Genomic DNA, 16,510 nt, shown 5'->3' with positions numbered 1-16,510 from the left:
TACTTCTTAACTCACTTCATGATACCCAACTCGCATTTGGAAACACCTGAAATAACCCTTCTTTCTTTGCAACCGGCAGGGCTTTGCAGCCGGTCAGCGGTCACTGCTGACTCTCCTGCCACACTAAATGACACACAGGGACGAGGGCTACGCTCCGTCACCTGCTGAACGCAATGAGAAATGCACGTTACATAGAAAAGGTTGCTGAAAGTCGATATACTGAGGCGGGGTCTGCTGGGCCGCACACACCCAGGACCCGGTGGCTGGGGCTGCGACCCCTACAGCCGCGTGCCCACGGCGAACGTTCACCGGATACCTGTTAGGTGCCTGGGACCCTACATCTATCAGCCTCACCTCCACGAACTTCCAAGGAGGTGACGGTGGCTGCAAGTGCTTTCTGCACGTGAGCACTGATTTTCGTGATGAATCAACACAAACCACCGAGGCGGATGCCAACATTCTCTATTTCTCAGATGAGGAAACTGTGGCCGAGCGAGAGGGGGCGAGGACGTGAGCCGGGACGGTGGGAGGGTGTGCGCGAGACCCTGCGAGCCGGACCGCCAGCTCGCGAGTGTGGCCCGACCGCCACCGGCCACCGCCCCGAGTCCCGCTCTCCTCGCCTGTAAACAAGGGGGCGGCACTGGGTATGGAGGCTCTGCCCCCTGCTTTCGGATCTGATTGAACGACTATCGTATAGAAAAAGGGCAGAAAGGAGAGAAGGAGGCGACAGCAAAGCCCTGGGGCCCGTAGTCACGTAAATGGTAAGTGACATGAGCACCAGTCGGGAACCCGCACTGACTGTTCCCTCCAAGGTGTCAGAAGACCGCTGCCCAGTGTCTCTATCCTTGCTAAAGGGGCAGGACAAGGGAGAGAGAAGCAAATCCGAGACTCCCGAGGTTGTGTTTCTAGTCCCTGCTCGGCCCTTGCACAGGCGGGTGGCTCGTGCTCTTTTGGAGGGGTCCCCAGAGAGTGTGGCCGAGGCTCGGGGTGGCCCCCGTGCTCCCGCGGGGACTGCGCCCCGTGAGGCTTCGCGGCCGCCTTCAGCTCCTTGGGAGGGGTCCCTACGGCGAGGCCAGGAAGGCGCTGCCCCGACAAACCTGCCTCCGTGTTGGCGTGAAACGGGGGCGAGGAGGCGAAGACAAGGCCACAGATACAGTCCCGCTCCTACTTCACTGTGAGCCCAACAGACAGACAGACAAACAAATCTACGTTTTGGTTTTTAACTGCTATCTCAGACTTAGATTTCGATCCCAATTGGGCTGAGGCATCAGCAAGATTCGCAGAGTTTCCCAGGGCCCCGCGGGCGGCAGCCGGCTCGCTCACTTGTTCCAGTGGGTCTTCGAGTTGCGGTACAAGGACGGGAACATGATGGGAAGGATCTTGGCCGCGTTGTCGCTGATTAGACTCATGATGTACTCATTGTTCCAGTAATACAGCGCTCGCTCCGCCACCTGGAAGACGGAGGGCACAGCTGTTGTGACCATGGCGACAAACATCCAGCAATGCCCTCCCCACGACTCTGTGAACAGGCAACGAATTACACTGGGTTAGAGAATCATCTCCACAAGCCCCAAATGCTCCAGACCGTAACCCTGAAGAGCCCTCGACCAAAGGGAGAGGACTTCTTGTACAGCAGGAAGACGGTCGCTCTTTCCTCCACTCACTCAACACACACTTACGCCGGACCCTGGGCTACCGCTGAGGACACAGGTCAACCGCCTTCCTTCCTCACGCCTTCCGCCCACCCCTACCCAGCGCGGGGCTCTGAGGTGTCAGCAGTGAGCAGGGGGAGTGGAGCTTCCATTCTGGGGGGGGAAGACCAATGAGGGGAGAATGAATTTACTAGAAGGGGTACGTCGGGGGGCACGCAGCAGCTAGGAAGGGGACATGTGTGGGACAGAATGCATCCCCAGGAGGGCCCTGATGGAGGAAGGGCAGGTGTCAGGTGGTGCGGGGGGGGGGGGGGGGGGGGTGCGGTGGCTGGAGGAGGGCCAGGAGGAGCCCAGCGGGGACAGCCAGTGAGCAAGGGCACGGGAACGGGGCGGGCATGTGGCCCCCCATGGGTGGGGCCGCCTTGCTCACGGTGAGCTGGTGATACAGGCCAGTACGTCCAATGGAGGCAGACAGGCTAAGCACGGGCCCTGAGGACGACCTCGGAATGAGGCCCGGAAGGCTGCACAAGGGGCCGAGGAAAGCAGGATGTGATTGGGGTGCCCCTCAAACAGGATTGGGTGGGGGACAAAAGTCAGAACGTGTGTGTGTTGGAAACAAAGCGCTTGTGGGGGCCGAGTTTTATGTCACCTACAAGTGCCCACCCCTCAGCTGTGGACGCAGGGTTTTAAGCATTTGGGGCACACTGAACATAAAGACAGGTTCACAGAGGGGCCAGGACTAATCATCCTTGGCGAGAAACATGTTTCAGGGAGGGGGTCGAGATGCTGGGGTGCGTTTGACAGAATTAAGGTCCTAGCATCTTATTCTGAGGTACAGCTAGGCTGGCAGTTTACCTCCCAATTACACGAGAAGCCAAGTATGACCTGCGATACCCCGAAGCCTGTCACCTCCGACGCGGACACGAGGCCCTTCCCCCCGCCCTGCGTACCTGGAAGTGTGGGCTGGACACACACTTGGCCAGCTGCCGGAAGAGGGGTTCCATGACCTTCACAAATTCCGATGGTTCGATTACGTCTAAGATCTCTTCTAACTCATTTAAGAACATGACTTCTTTCGGACTGTGCGTCTTTGGCCAGTATTTGAGAAGGGCCATCACCACCTACCGAAGAGACAACACACGGCGTGACGTCCGTGATGCCCGGCATCTGTGAGTTAAGAGTTCTGTTTTTCATGAGGGTGTCCCCACCGCAAGCAGAGCATCACAAGAAGGTGCTGCTCTGTTCCTTCCAGAAGGAACAGCAATTCAGTAAATTAGCACTTTTTTTTTTTTATATAATTAGAGAAACAGGTCAAACTTATTTGCTTAAGAAATGCAACTTTAATTTCTGTGACCCTCTCTCTTGGACCGCCACGGGAGTAGATCCTTTTAGGAATAAAAAGGTTAAAAAACAAGCAGTTAGGAGGGTTGAGAGAGAAAGAACGATGGAGAAACCGGGAGCATATGAGCTCGTGTATTCGTTCGGTGCACAAGCGGCCAGTTCTGAGAGTGCTGGCGACACACATGTGTATGCACAATCCGTTTATCTCCAATCGATCTTTCACGCGTATTTATACGTAAACGTATGTACTACGTGTGTACACGTGGTGTTTCGACTGTCCTAACTAAACTGTGCTAAAATGTATCAAAGGAGAGAGACATGGAGTAAGTTGACGCTGTTACCAGCTCACGCCATGCAGGGCTACAGAGGGACCTGGGGTCGGGCCCTGCTGTCCCCTGTGTGCGTGACCAGTGACCTCGGGCCGGTAACTGCCTCCAGGCCGTGAGGACCTTGCATCTGAGTGCTGGCCCATGGACAGCACGGCAGCGCGGCCTCAGATGGGACCCCGCCAGGGAGCATCTGTGCGGCCCGCCCCCTCGAGGCACGTTGAGCCGGATGGTGGCAGCTTCCTCTTTTGCGGGGACTGGACCTTGTGTTCCTTGCCCAAGTCAGATGGGTAGAAGGAGTTTCTGTGGGGCAACCTTTCTTCACCTCCCTCCTTTAGTTTCCAAATTTCCTCCTGCAACCACACCAGTGAAGATCGTCCACCCAAAATATCAGATTTGGCTTGGTGAAGATTAAGAATACGTATTTCTAGAGGCGAGCCACCTTAATTCTAAAATAGTACAAGGACCCACAACATTTGCACACAAGTACACGTGCACGCTTGCCCATGTACGACAGCAACCGGTCACTCTCAAGCAGCCCTTTGCCAGTCATGGCCATTTCGGGAACCGCTGTCCCAGCCCCCACCATCAGGACGGCCGTGAAAATCACTGCGAACGTCAGCCCGTCCGGGGCGGCTGGTGGCTTCCACTGGCTGTGCAGACACCCCTGCAGAGCTCGGCAGGCCAGCTGCTCGCTACCGTGGCTAAAAACACGGCGGGCCTTCGAACGACGTCCGGCTAGGACAGCTCTGTTAATGCTTTTGGCATTCAGGCTCCTGGATAATCTTTTATGGTATTACATTTTATAAAACCCCCAAATTTATAAGAAAGTCCTCCTAGTTCTGAAGTCTGATCTAAACATTTACAGCATGATGGTCTCTAAAAATAATTCCTTAAAAAAAAAAAATCGATGATTTAATGATTTTTTTCTCCTACTTTTTGCTCAAAATCACTCAGTGAACATTTACTGAGCACCTGCTATCTACCAGCAGTCGGGGAGCCACTGTTAAGAACACGGCAGGTGTCAATCACTTCGCAAAGCCACTCTTCCTTGACATTTGTCAAATGGAGCTTTATTAGGAAAAATACAGTGATACGCGGGACACAGAACACACCTGGTTTAGCTACTCAATGTCTCTGGAAAAGGTGCTGTTTCTGGAATCAGAGCCCCACGCTGGACCTACTTTTCACACTACCGGGAACAACCTATGGCTGGTACCCATGGCTTTGGAGCCTGGCAGCGCTTTGGCGAAGAGGGGCCTGCCTGGGAACGCTGATCTAGGCAAAAGCGGCTCTCTGCACGTCACGCGCTGAACTTTCCTTCGGAAACTCAACAGGCTGCCGCTCTCCGGACAGGGCTGGGGAGGGCAGGCGAGCCCGGGCGTGCACGCTAGTGGCTCTGGCCTGGTGCCTGGGGAGCCCCCTCCCCTGAATACCAGGGAAAAAGAGTTCCCGCCAGACCCTGTAGTAAAAGCCGAGTAGCCTAAAGCAACAGGTGCGTGAAAACGATTTTACTTCTGTCCACGATCTGCCGAGCTCCCGTTCTTACAACAGTGTACGTGTTCAACGTGCCCAGAAAGCTCTTCAGCACCGTACACAGTTTACAAGTAGAAAGATTAATTACAGACCTTAAATGGGAGCAACACAGGTCTTTTAAACGTATCATACTTTAAACATTCCTGACCTTGGCCGCACTAGCTTCAGGGGCGCCTTGGGTCCAGGACCCTGAGACCCATGTGTGTGCCGTGTCCTTCTTAGTGCATATTACTTTTTCCAGCAACGGTTCTCACCCTTCATTTTTTTTAATGTTTATTCTTTTTTGACAGAGAAAGAGAGAGAGCACAAACAGGGGAAGGGGCAGAGAAAGGAGGAGACACCGGATCTGAAGCAGGCTCCATGCTGTCAGCACAGAGCCCGACACGGGGCTTGAACTCACCAACTGTGAGACCATGATCTGAGCTGAAGTCGGACGCTCAACTGACTAAGCCACCCAGGCACCCCTGGTTCTCACCCTTTAGTTTGGAGACGTCCTTCAAACTCAGAGGAACTGAGCACAGGGCACCACCGGAGAAGAGGCTTTATCCCTGGTGCTTCCCAAGTTCTCTCTCAAGGCGGATACCCTAGTCTAAGTGGGGAAAACACTCCTGGTTTGACACTGAAGTCTGGTAAGTTTGATGCCTTTCCTTGGGCGCTTCCAGAATCCCAGAGCTGGGGCGGAGGCGTGCGGGGGCCCCGGGAAGGGGAGTTGGGCAGGCGTTGGGGGGTGATGTCAAGGGCTTTTCCTGAGTTGGTGGGTGACACATGGTGTCCACGTTTGGAGTTTAGAAGCTCAGAAAAAGCAGAGATCAGGAGCCCGTGTAACTTGCAAACAGAGCATTAAGGATTCCTCGTGCATTTCCACTATAAAACACAGCCTCATGGGACCACTGTGAAAGACGGCCAAGGGGACAGAGAAGATGCCGGAATGATGACATTTGCCTTTTTTATTCCACCAGTAACTTTGAAAAGAATATTCAAACACTGAAACTGGCACTCAGTACTTCTTACTTTTGTTACTCAACGATAAAAAACCACCAGTTAATAAAAAATGGGCGGTGGATCTAAAGACGTTTGTCCAAGACCCACGGGCGGCCAACAGGCGCTTGAAGAGATGCCCAACGTCTCCGGTCAAGAGGGGAATGCAAGTCAAAAAGCCACCGAGAGACACCACCATGCACTCATTAGGTGCTAGAATAAAAGAAGGGACAACAAGTGACGACGGAGAAAGTGGGGCCCTGAAACCCACGGCCACGTTCACAGCCACACGGCTCGCATTATCGCAAGGGATGGAAGCAAGCCCGGCGTCCACGGACAGAGGAGCAGACGAACACCACACAAGGGAGAAAGGGAGAGTGCACGGCCACACCCGCGGATGGAGTTCCGACACAGGCACGGCCTGCACGAGCCCTGAGGACGTCCTACGCGATGCCACCCATCTGAGGTGCCCCGAGGAGGCAAACTTGTAGAGACAGAGGCAGGTGAGAGGTCACCAGGGGGCGGGCAGGGGGGAAGCGGGAGTCGGTGTCCGGGGGGGGAGGGGAGGGGGGGGACAGAGTTTCTGGCTGGGGCAATGTGATGACAAAGTTCTGGGAACAGTGGTGACAGCTGTGTGGCCCTGGGATGTAATTAATGCCCCTCACGCACTGAAAATGGCAAATTTCATGTTGTATATGCTTCACCACGATTACAATAATCGATAGCATAATATACCAAAAAGCCACTGAATGGTACACTTTAAGTGGGTGAATTGTATGGCATGTGAATTCTATCTCGATAAAGCTGTTAAAAAAAGCACATTCAAATGCTCAGCCTGGCACCCAACACACTCAACTTTGTTAATCTGGGCCACAACCGCTTTTCATTTCTAAGAAAGATCACACGCCAAGAAATTGGGAGATCTGAGCGCTCAGTGGCAGCAACCTGTCACGGTCGACTCAGCGAACACGAGTCGCTACCCTCGAAGGCGGAAGAACTTCTCAGGCCGTAAGGCCCTTTGGCACAAGCGTTTCGAGAACTCACTGCGGGTGGTCTGACCGAAGCCGGTTACGAGCGTGGTCAGACCAAGAGCTCACACAGTCCGGCCCGCGACCCAGCGACCACGACCACTCAAGCGTGTCGCGTTCGAAAGAGTCAAGCCCCGCACAGAGAGGACGGCAATCCTGTCGCGTACAATAATCACCGCAGTAACGGAACTTGTAAGTAAAATGACGACAGTCTGAGAGCACACGGGACGTGCAGGAAATCGGTGCGTCTGTCGGCAGCGTGACTTGAGGTGAAAAGCGGTCTGGACGGCTCTGTGGCCCGCGGTACCTACACTCAGGGAAGCCCGCACGTGACGCCACTGCCCGGACGGGGAAGGTACTCACCGGTTCGGTGAGGGTGCTGTCCTTCTCTAAGAACTGCACGACGCAGTACGCCAGCTGGAAAGGAGGAGAGGAAGCGTCAACCCCGTGCTGTGACCTGGCAATGCCGCGTCTCCAGCTGCCACGTGCTGCCCCCGTCCCTCCAGGTGGCGCCCGCCGGGCGGGCACGGGCTCCCCTCCACACGCCCTGCCGGGGATCTGACGGGGACTGTCGGGGACCAGGTGCAGCAGAAAGCTAAAAAAATCAGGAGACAGCCTTCTGGACTAACACCAACAGGTAAGCCCGGGGTTGATGGGGATTTTTCTCGTGGTCTTTTTGGAGACTGTAATGAACAAGTGACCTAAGAGCTGGGAAAAACCAACTTAAAATCTGCTTCCATCTTCAACCTCTGAACTATTAATCCCTCTTCTATAGAACAGTTAACAGGGGGCGCCCGGGAGGCTCAGTGGGCTGAGTGTCTGATTCTTGGTTTCGGCTCCCGTCATGATCTCACGGTTCGTGAGTTCGAGCCCCGTGTCCGGCTCTGCACTGACAGTGTGGGGCCTGCTGGGGATTCTCCCTCTCTCTTTCTCTCTGCCCCTCCTTCACTGTCCCTTGCTCTCTCTCAAAAATAAATAAACTTAATTAAAAAAACAATCAACAGGACCACGATCTGGTTGGATATAAAGATACTATCATCAGTTAACAGCAAAGAGAAGAAAAAAAATGCCTCAAAGTAAAATACTTCCCAGGAAGCCGACGTCATTAGAATCAAGTCAAGAATAGGCTTTCTGTGATTCATCCCAAGCCGCTCCCAACGTGAGGGACAGAGGTGCCCACTGGCTGCCAGAGCCACTCAGAGCTGCTGGTGAACAGGCACGTGGCCTGTCCCCGAACCTCAGCACTTGTCTACGCAGGATTCACGGGGGGCAAAAGTGAAGGAAAAACCTCCTCTTCTGGCAAAGTGCAGCCAGCTAACCAGGTATCAACACTTACTGACCGAATTTCCAGTGAAACTGTAAGTAGATTTCTGCAAACTGTAAAAAGCCCACAGCTTAGTTAAAAAACTCACATTTTCGTAGGCCATTTCACTGGCTGCAGAGAGATTTTTCCTTGAAGGAGCCAAATTTGATTGATTTATTTTTTAATGTTTATTTTTGAGACAGAGAGAGAGAGAGAGAGAGAGAGAGAGAGACAGAGCATGAGCTGGGGACGGACAGAGAGACTGAGACACAGAACCGGAAGCAGGCTCCGGGCTCCGAGCTGTCGGCACCGAGCCCGATGCGGGACTCGAACGCATGAACTGCGAGATCGTGACCTGAGCTGCAGTCGGACGCCCAACCGACTGAGCCACCCAGGCGCCCCCCTGTATCCTTTCAATTATCACCAGAAACGACATCTGCAAGGCGACGTGAGCGCACCCCCGGGGAACGGCTGGGGTTCTGTGTCCGAGCTCACTGCTGCTCACGTGGAGACACCCAGCTAGTGCACGCCCCCACCGACATAATGCTGCGGAGCACCCCTTACCTGTGGATGGTAGACGCTCAGAGATTTCACTTTGTGCAAAGGTAGCAACACCTTCAATAAGAAAATCTTGTGCTCTTCTTTTAGTGGTAAGGCAAAGCCATTAATTATGCTGTGAAAACAGAATGTATTCCAAGTCTGAATACTCACAAATTCCAGGTTAAAAAAAAAGCCTTGACTTTCAGCACAACTATCAGTAAGCGAAATGTAGGTTTCACAAAAGAGGGGGACATTAGCAGAAAATAAAAAGAAAATGAAATACCTTCCAAGAAGCATAGTCATTTTTATCTTCGTTAGTAACTAGAAGATAATTCTAAAATTCTGGTTTGCGGGGCGTTACCCAGAACAGGAGTCCCTGGAGGCGACACTGGCTTCTTTCGACAGGCCTGGAGGCCGGGCAGCTCAGGTGGGACTCCAGCTCCACAGCTGGCACCTTCCCTTGGCCTTCACCCACCTTTAGGAAGTCACGCTTCCCCCGAGAAATTCGGGTTCATTACCCTAATGCTGACAGAAGTAAGTCTGTGTGTGCAGAACGGGAGCTGGTTAAGAATCAGCCAGAAAGCTGCTCCCTCCTGCAGAGAAAGGGGGTCTTGTTCCTAGTCTTTAAACTGAAGTTTTGGGGGCGCCTGGATGGCTCAGTCGGTTAAGCATCCGACTTCAGCTCAGGTCCTGATCTCGCAGTTCGTGAGTTCAAGCCCTGCGTCGGGCTCTGTGCTGACAGCTCAGAGCCTGGAGCCTGTTTCAGATTCTGTGTCTCCCTCTCTCTCTGACCCTCCCCTGTTCATGCTCTGTCTCTCTCTGTCTCAAAAATAAATAAAAAAAAAAAAAACTGAAATTTTGGTCTCTGGTGTCAAGTAGCTTATCTACTGGTGCCCAGTTGGGCAAGCAGGCTTCGTTATTTACTATTTATCTGGTTTTATTATTAGGGAAGCACAGACACGTGGTAGGACCACAGAGCAGTCAAGCGAGTTCTAGACTGTTCCGTGCCATCCAGGAGGCAGGGTCTGTCTAAAGAGGGCATTAGCGACAACCTGCTTCTTCACATGGGGGAGGCCCACAAGACCAAACAGCTCTTCCAGGGGGATAAAATCAGCGATCCCAGCTGCCGGGAGCGTGGAGGCCTGGGTGCACGCTGTGCCCGGCCGCGCTGGACACTTCACACAGCGCGCCGTCCTCGCGACAGCCCTGTGAGGGGATCATCCCCCACCTTGCTAAGGAAACGGCAGCCGAGAGTGGTTAAGGGAGGTCGTACAACTAGGAAGGGCCCCTGGACCGCTCGCTACGCTCTCCTGAGCGAGAGAAACCCGCCCAGTGTGCTGACGCAGGTCAAAGCAGAATTCTCCACGAGGACTGACGGTTTTTTCAAGTTAGATCTAAAATAGCGAGCACCGTCTTCTCAGTGCGACTGGAGCACAGATCGACTGGAAGCCGACAGTGTTCCCTGAGACAGGTTTCTTGTGTTCCGAAGCCTTTGGGGATCATCAGATTAAACACAAGCGCAGAGGACCCCTCCCCATGGGACCTTCAGCTGCTAATGCAGCTGAGTCCCCAGGGAAGGTGCCGGGAGAGCACTTCCAAGTTTATTTGGCTGTGGAACCCCAGGGCACTCTCTTTGGGAAACAGTGGGTTGGAGGTCTGATATAAAATCTATAGGTCACTGATGAAAAAAAAAATGGTAGCAAGCAAGAACTCTACTTGGGTGAAGACGGTGAAATTTCTGAAACGTTAATGTTACAAGTATACATATGAAAAATTTATAAAATGAAAGCATTTAGAAATATTAGCATTTACTCAATACCCCCAAGGTATATAATAAATGATCCGTTCTAAATGTCAAAACGTAAACCCTCTTAGCCATCTTCAAGGAGGTATGTGGAACAGAATCCGTGCACGGAGCCATGTACACGAGAAGGCTTCTTGTCTGGGGGGCTCTAACCCAAGACCTCACCCACCCCTTCCATCAAGCGAGGTCTCGGTTCCTTTGGAAACGGTTTCAATTGCCTCGCTCTGGAGAGGGCTGCGCGACTCCGTGAACTGGATCATTCTGGAATAAATTCCACGTCACTGCCAGGAGCACAGCACTCACCTCCCCAGGATTTCCAGTAACTCTGCTATGCCGTTGTGATGCTCTGTTTCATAAATAAACCTAGAAAAAGCAGTTTGCCATTTAGAATGAGACACCGAGGCAATAGCTGGAAAGACCACAATCCTCTGAACGAGGAAATGATGCACTTGGGGGGAGTGTCACACAGATGCCTGGTGCCAGGCACGCCTCCTGGAAAAGTGTCCTGGGGGCGGCTCACCCTTCCCGACGCGACTGCTCAATTTCCGCCCCCAACATTTTATTTTGGGAGTTTTCAATCACAGAAAAAGGTCGAAAGGTCTGTGCTGTGAGCACTCGCCTTCCAGCCACCCGTGTGTGACAATGAGCCACTGCCGTCCTCCTGACCATGCGTACATCCCTCTCCGTCCCTTAGCCTGATCTCTTTGCTTCGTGCCAGCCTGACTTGACGCCTTGCTCACTTTTAAAGCCTCTGAGAGTTAGGCCAGTCTGCAAGGGCAGAAGCTCCTTCCTTCCCACTGGGCCGTGTCACCTATGTCCTCACAGACACCCTGCTCGGCCCCCACGCTGCTCCAAGCACCACCTTCTGGAACCCCGATGTGGGCAGCTGATCTGCGTCCTCTGAGAAGCCTCTCCTGCTGTGCCCACATCAGCCTGAGGACAGGCGAGGACTTTTTGTCACCATGTCCCCGGTGCTAGAGCATCTGTCCCATGCCCGGAACACGTGCGGTAAAAGGCTGGGGACACTAAGGAGGGCAACGTGTCCCCACCGCCAGAGGATTTCCCCAGAAGCCAGGAGCTCACTCCTGCCCACGCCTCGCCGTGCGCCTGTGTGGTAGGAGTGGTGTCTGGCAAAGGTTTCTGCCTCTCACTCGACAATGAAGTTTAGAGGCAGCTCCAAGCCTAAAATAAGAGTTTGTGATGATTACAGAAACCTGACTCTGAAATCTCGTCCTTGTTGGAAACAAGCGGAACGGGGCTGTCGAAGTAAAGAACAGGTCAGATACCCACAAGACGTGAGAGATTTCCAGGGGGTGGAAGATTTCTACGTTTTCGAACGGCCAGGATTCTTCAAGGCTGTGGGGCCTGACCGGGGCCCTGCGGGAGGTTAAACGGCGTGGAAGGGAAGGCAGGGCGAGCGCGGGGGTCTGGGAACTGGAGCTGGGTGGGCCGCAGGTGGGCAAGGGGTTCACGTGGCGGTGGGGGTGAGCGCCTCACGCAGGCTGGCGGCGGCACCTGAGCAGAGAACCATGGTGCCACGGACACGAGTGTGGCCACAGCACCGAGGTGAGGTGGGGAGCTACCCAGACGACCCGGGGCGACCTGGGCGGCAGGAAACGGGCACTGCGGTCATATTGCAGGTGACGCGTTCGAGCCGCTGCTGGACACGTCCCTCATGTCCCCTCCCTCCCCCCACCTGCCTAGAGACTGGAGGATGTCCCCAGGGAGTCCTGCCCTCCGTGGTGCATGTCCACGGACAAGCACTTTAATTTACAGAACTCGACCGGACGCTCCCTTGTGTTTTGCTTGTTTTCTGGGTTTACAGGTGCCACGTCGTAGCTTTGTAGGAAGTGCAGCCACGACACCTGAGCGCCCTCGTTGGCGAGCCGGGGGCTGGGGGAGCAGTGGGCTGCACGAGGTGCCCAGAGACCCCGGAGCTGAGCTCTGGGCCTTGGGAAGAGGGGCCGAACCCTCAGAGTCGCGCGGGATCCAGCCACACTGGCCGACACGCATGAACAAGGATGGCCTTCAGCTACAATCCGTTTTGTTCTCCTGAGTCAACATTACTATATTCTTACTGATAAAGCCTTCGTTGCTAATTATTTTAACCTGAACCGAAGGAGGTATAAAAACGAGAAAATTAGTACAATTCTCCTTCTTATTCTTCCAGACAGGAAAGAGAGGAAGTTGCAGATGGGAAGAAAGCCATAAAGACGCACGCGGAACAGGCCAGCGTTTCTCACTTGTCCAACTGAAAAGGAATCAGGACTCTCTAGAAGCTGAGCCAGAACCTGCTTATCAGAGACCGTCTCCGAAACGGACCTTCCCCCCTGCAGGACGTGCTCTGAGCCGCACGCGAACAGGTGGGACCCGTCCCCCTCTCTGTGCATCTGTCGTCCTGTGAGTTGGTCAGATCGACACAGAAGGCAGGGTGAATGTGCTTCACTTCCTGGCCGAGCCTCGCAGAGGCTTCTTCCCTCCTGGAGGCCGGCTGCAGCCCTGCCCCGAGCCACCCGGACCGGCCAGCCCACCGCAGGCCGTGTGCAGCACCAGACCTGCCCACGGGGCCCAGTTCCGATTACAGAACTGTGAGAAGTAATAAATAAATTAAAAAAAAATATGATAGTTACAGAGAAGACAGCTGAAACACAAAGGTGCCACACTCTAGCACAGAGCACTCAGAATTGAATTATGTGCAATAACTTTGGAATAGTAATCTATTTAAATATTTTATTTATTATATTGAGGTTCTTTAAGGTATGAGACCTTTTTAAAAAAAATTTTTTTTTTTACATTTATTTATTTTTGACAGAGAGAGACAGAGAGACAGAGCACAAGTGGGGGAGGGGCAGAGGGAGAAGGAGATGCAGAATCTGAAGCACACTCCAGGCTCCGAGCTGTCAGCACAGACCGCGACGTGGGGCCTGAACCCACAAACCGTGAGATTGTGACCCGAGCCGAAGTCGGACGCCCAACCGACCGAGCCACCCAGGTGCCCTGTGGTATGAGACCTTTTAACACAAGTGTTGATTTGTGATTCTGCTATCTGAACAAAACCTATGTTTTAAAGAAAAAACCTCACTTTAGGTGGACCTTTAATTTTAGGCCTAAAAGATCAGAATTTAAACTGTCCCTGTTCTTTGTTGTTTAAACGATGTACGTAACATCTTGATAGGTAAGTACATCAGCCACATAATGATCCTGTTCAAGAGGAAGCATGATGCCAAGAAACGTGAGCTGGGAACGTGACATTTAGGAACCGCAATGGCATTCTCTGACCGCAGTCGGTGCCGGTCCTGGGATGTAGGGACCTTGGAAGAAGCTCAAAGGAAGACCACGCACACCGGGAGCTCTGACACCGGACTGTCGTATCAAGTGTGAAGAGACAGCCGCAGACCCCGGTGACCACGGGAGGGTGGGGTGGGGGCACACCAGGGCCGGGCTGGGCACGGGACAGGGATGGCCCTGGAATCCCCAGAGGCTGCTGGTCTCCACGGTGGGATCTCACTTCCCACATCCAGTGTCTCCATGTGTCTCAGGGCCCCTCTCCTTCTCCCTTGCTGGGTCATGGTGTCTAAGAAGGGACCCGCCGTCCTCCGTGGCGCTCCGGGCAAGGGCCTGTACGTCACCTTCACTCTGGCACTGTGGCCAGACAGTGTGAAACCTGCCTGCTTTCTTACCTCACAGAGGGGCCTGCCCACGGAGCGTGTCACCGCTAGGATTTGTCACCACTGGGACCCGTCCTGGAGTCAGGGACGCCCAAAGTCTTAGAATACACCACTCATTCGGTAAGCTTTCCAGGGATGGGTAAGAAACCACATTAACTCTCTCATCCATCAACATTCATCTGACGCCACCACGGGCCGGGCGTGAAGCTGGCCCTGAAAGCGGGCGGTGTTCGGCCCACACACCCCCTGCCTGTGGGGAGGCCTGTCGGCCAACCCAGGGGCTGCGGTGCGTCCTGGTGAGGGGCTGTGTCCGGAGGCCTTGGGAGGCTGTGGAGAAGGGCAGGTGGAAAGAATGTTCCAGGAGGGTCAACAAAGGCCGCCGAGGCGCCAGTGTGGAAGGAGCCGGAGGTGAGCAGAGACACAAATGAGGAGGACGGAAGGGCGGCCTGGAGGCGCACACGAGCCTCGCCCGGGGCTCATGCCCAATCACCAGTGGCCCGCGTGACTCCGGCAGCAGCAGAAACACGGGGATGTCGGCAGGCAGGTGGAGGGGTGTCCGGACGGTAAGAACCAACAAGAGGCGGGGGCCAGGGTGGGGGTGGGACTTGCAACGTCACGGAACATTCTTTCAAGAGCCGCGGGGCTGTGCCCTCCCCCAGGTAAACCCAGGCAGGGCAGCCTCTGTGGTCGTGCAGGCCTAGGGACGGCCGGGCCCGCCTGCACCTGCCGTGGCCAGCGGCGCCCCTCCTGCCCCGGGTACACGCGGGTCCCCAGGCCTCTGGTACGATTCTCCATCTTATGAGTTTCTAAGGATCCCTGCTTCACTCCTCACTCCGGCCTCTCCGAGATGCACGGGGAGGGTGGAGTGACACACAGGCAGAGGGACGGACCGTTGGCTCTGGACAGGTTCCGGACGGACCCGCACCCAGGTAAGTGGAAACAGAAACACAGGAAGGCCGAGTGGGGAGGTGCTGGGGGTGGGTGAGGGAGGGGAGCAGGCAGAGAAGGAGGGGTGGGGGGGGCAAGGGAGGCCGCCCCCACTCCCCAGTCACCTGCCAAACGGAAGGATGGGGTGAGGGGAGCATTAGGTGTGGATGCGAGCATCATCATGCAAAAAGAGAGCTGTTACCCACACGTCGACTTACCTATAAAATATATTATTTATCTGTTTTCTGATGTAAGCTCTTAAGCCTAAGAATTTTCCATAGATTCTGTGAAGGGTAGTTTTAAGAAAGTCTCTCTCTCGAGGATCTTCACTGTCAAAGAGCTCTAAAAGCTTCAAGAAGAAAAAGACACTTAGTGGCTCAGGATTCCCGCTCGGGAGATTACGGCTTTTGTAGTTTCAGCTAATTTGTACCTACCTGCAATACAAATTTCTGATCAATATATTTCTTCGCTATATTAGGTTGGAAATCTGGAGACTCTAAAAATCTTAAGAAAAATTCATAAACAAGCTAGAAGGAAAAAAACAACAACAATGAATCAAATAACATGGTATTTTATGAGATGGAGATCAAAGACACCCATGAGTTGAATATCTGCCTGAAAATATTAGCCTTAAAAAATAAAGCCACATTATCTACAGAATTAATGCCAAATTACATGGCTTAATCAAGCTATAACTGACGATAGTAATTATTTTATTTAGCTAAGAACCACAGACTATACCCTTAAGCGGCATTTAAGCAAAATGGTACCCACGGCCGATGTCACCAATGCTTAACCGACGCTGGTCAGAGACCACAGTGCGTAGCAGCCACAGCCGGTGGGATCTACATCCTGCCACCTACACGTGTCCTGGGCAGAGCCGGACGGACTGGAAGCTGGGACGGCTTGGCGAGCGGGTCCCAGACGCAGTCACCCACGGCTGGGAGGTCCCTCCCCTGCATCAGAGGGTTGCCTGCTGTTGTGGTACACCGCAACCCCACCTGCCTTGGCGGGATGTTCTGCCACCGAGACAGCCCCCCTTTGTGATCTGTTCCCCATCTAGCTCGTTCCCAGCTTCCACCTTTCCGTCTCCCTTCCTGCGGACGACCCAGACCCTGACCTGGCACACGGCCTGCACACACTCTGCTCGTGCTGGGCTCCGTGCCTTCTCAGGCGTCCAGCCTCATCAACGACCAACTTTTTGCCTTACAAATGTGTTAGAAAAAGGTGTCAGTCAGCGGGTGAGCTCTGGGGTGCACTGAATCTAGGTACCGTAAACAGGAAGTATCTGCAAAGGGCTTCAATTCCATGGCTATCAACCAAGCAGTCATTTCCACTGCAGACATACAGACAACTCCGTATCTTTGTAGTTGGGGTAAAGTGTTCAAACAAACAAAAACGCCATTC

The 16,510-nt window shown here is 53.8% G+C and overlaps 1 protein-coding gene and 1 long non-coding RNA gene across 9 annotated transcripts in view; one reads left to right on the top strand and one right to left on the bottom strand.

Annotated features, from left to right (window-relative positions):
- PPP2R5C (protein phosphatase 2 regulatory subunit B'gamma) overlaps positions 1-16,510 on the bottom strand; it is a 127,297-nt gene that overhangs the window by 15,320 nt on the left and 95,467 nt on the right. For all 8 annotated transcript variants that reach the window (XM_042944307.1, XM_042944303.1, XM_042944309.1 and 5 more), the window contains 7 exons: positions 15,538-15,630; positions 15,322-15,452; positions 10,812-10,871; positions 8,729-8,837; positions 7,225-7,278; positions 2,603-2,773; positions 1,324-1,451 (listed from right to left, as the gene is read on the bottom strand). In XM_042944307.1, coding sequence (XP_042800241.1) covers positions 1,324-1,451; positions 2,603-2,773; positions 7,225-7,278; positions 8,729-8,837; positions 10,812-10,871; positions 15,322-15,452; positions 15,538-15,630 — 746 coding nt within the window. The remainder of the gene's footprint in view (positions 1-1,323; positions 1,452-2,602; positions 2,774-7,224; positions 7,279-8,728; positions 8,838-10,811; positions 10,872-15,321; positions 15,453-15,537; positions 15,631-16,510) is intronic.
- LOC122223141 lies at positions 14,225-16,170 on the top strand. The gene is made up of 3 exons (XR_006204069.1): positions 14,225-14,739; positions 14,836-15,105; positions 15,582-16,170. It is a non-coding gene; the product is annotated as an uncharacterized LOC122223141 (long non-coding RNA).

This window comes from Panthera leo, chromosome B3 (genome assembly GCF_018350215.1).
Source record: "Panthera leo isolate Ple1 chromosome B3, P.leo_Ple1_pat1.1, whole genome shotgun sequence".
Classification (NCBI taxonomy): domain Eukaryota; kingdom Metazoa; phylum Chordata; class Mammalia; order Carnivora; family Felidae; genus Panthera; species Panthera leo.
The sequence above is the reverse complement of the archived record's forward strand: the minus strand, read 5'-3'. Positions and strand labels throughout refer to the sequence as shown.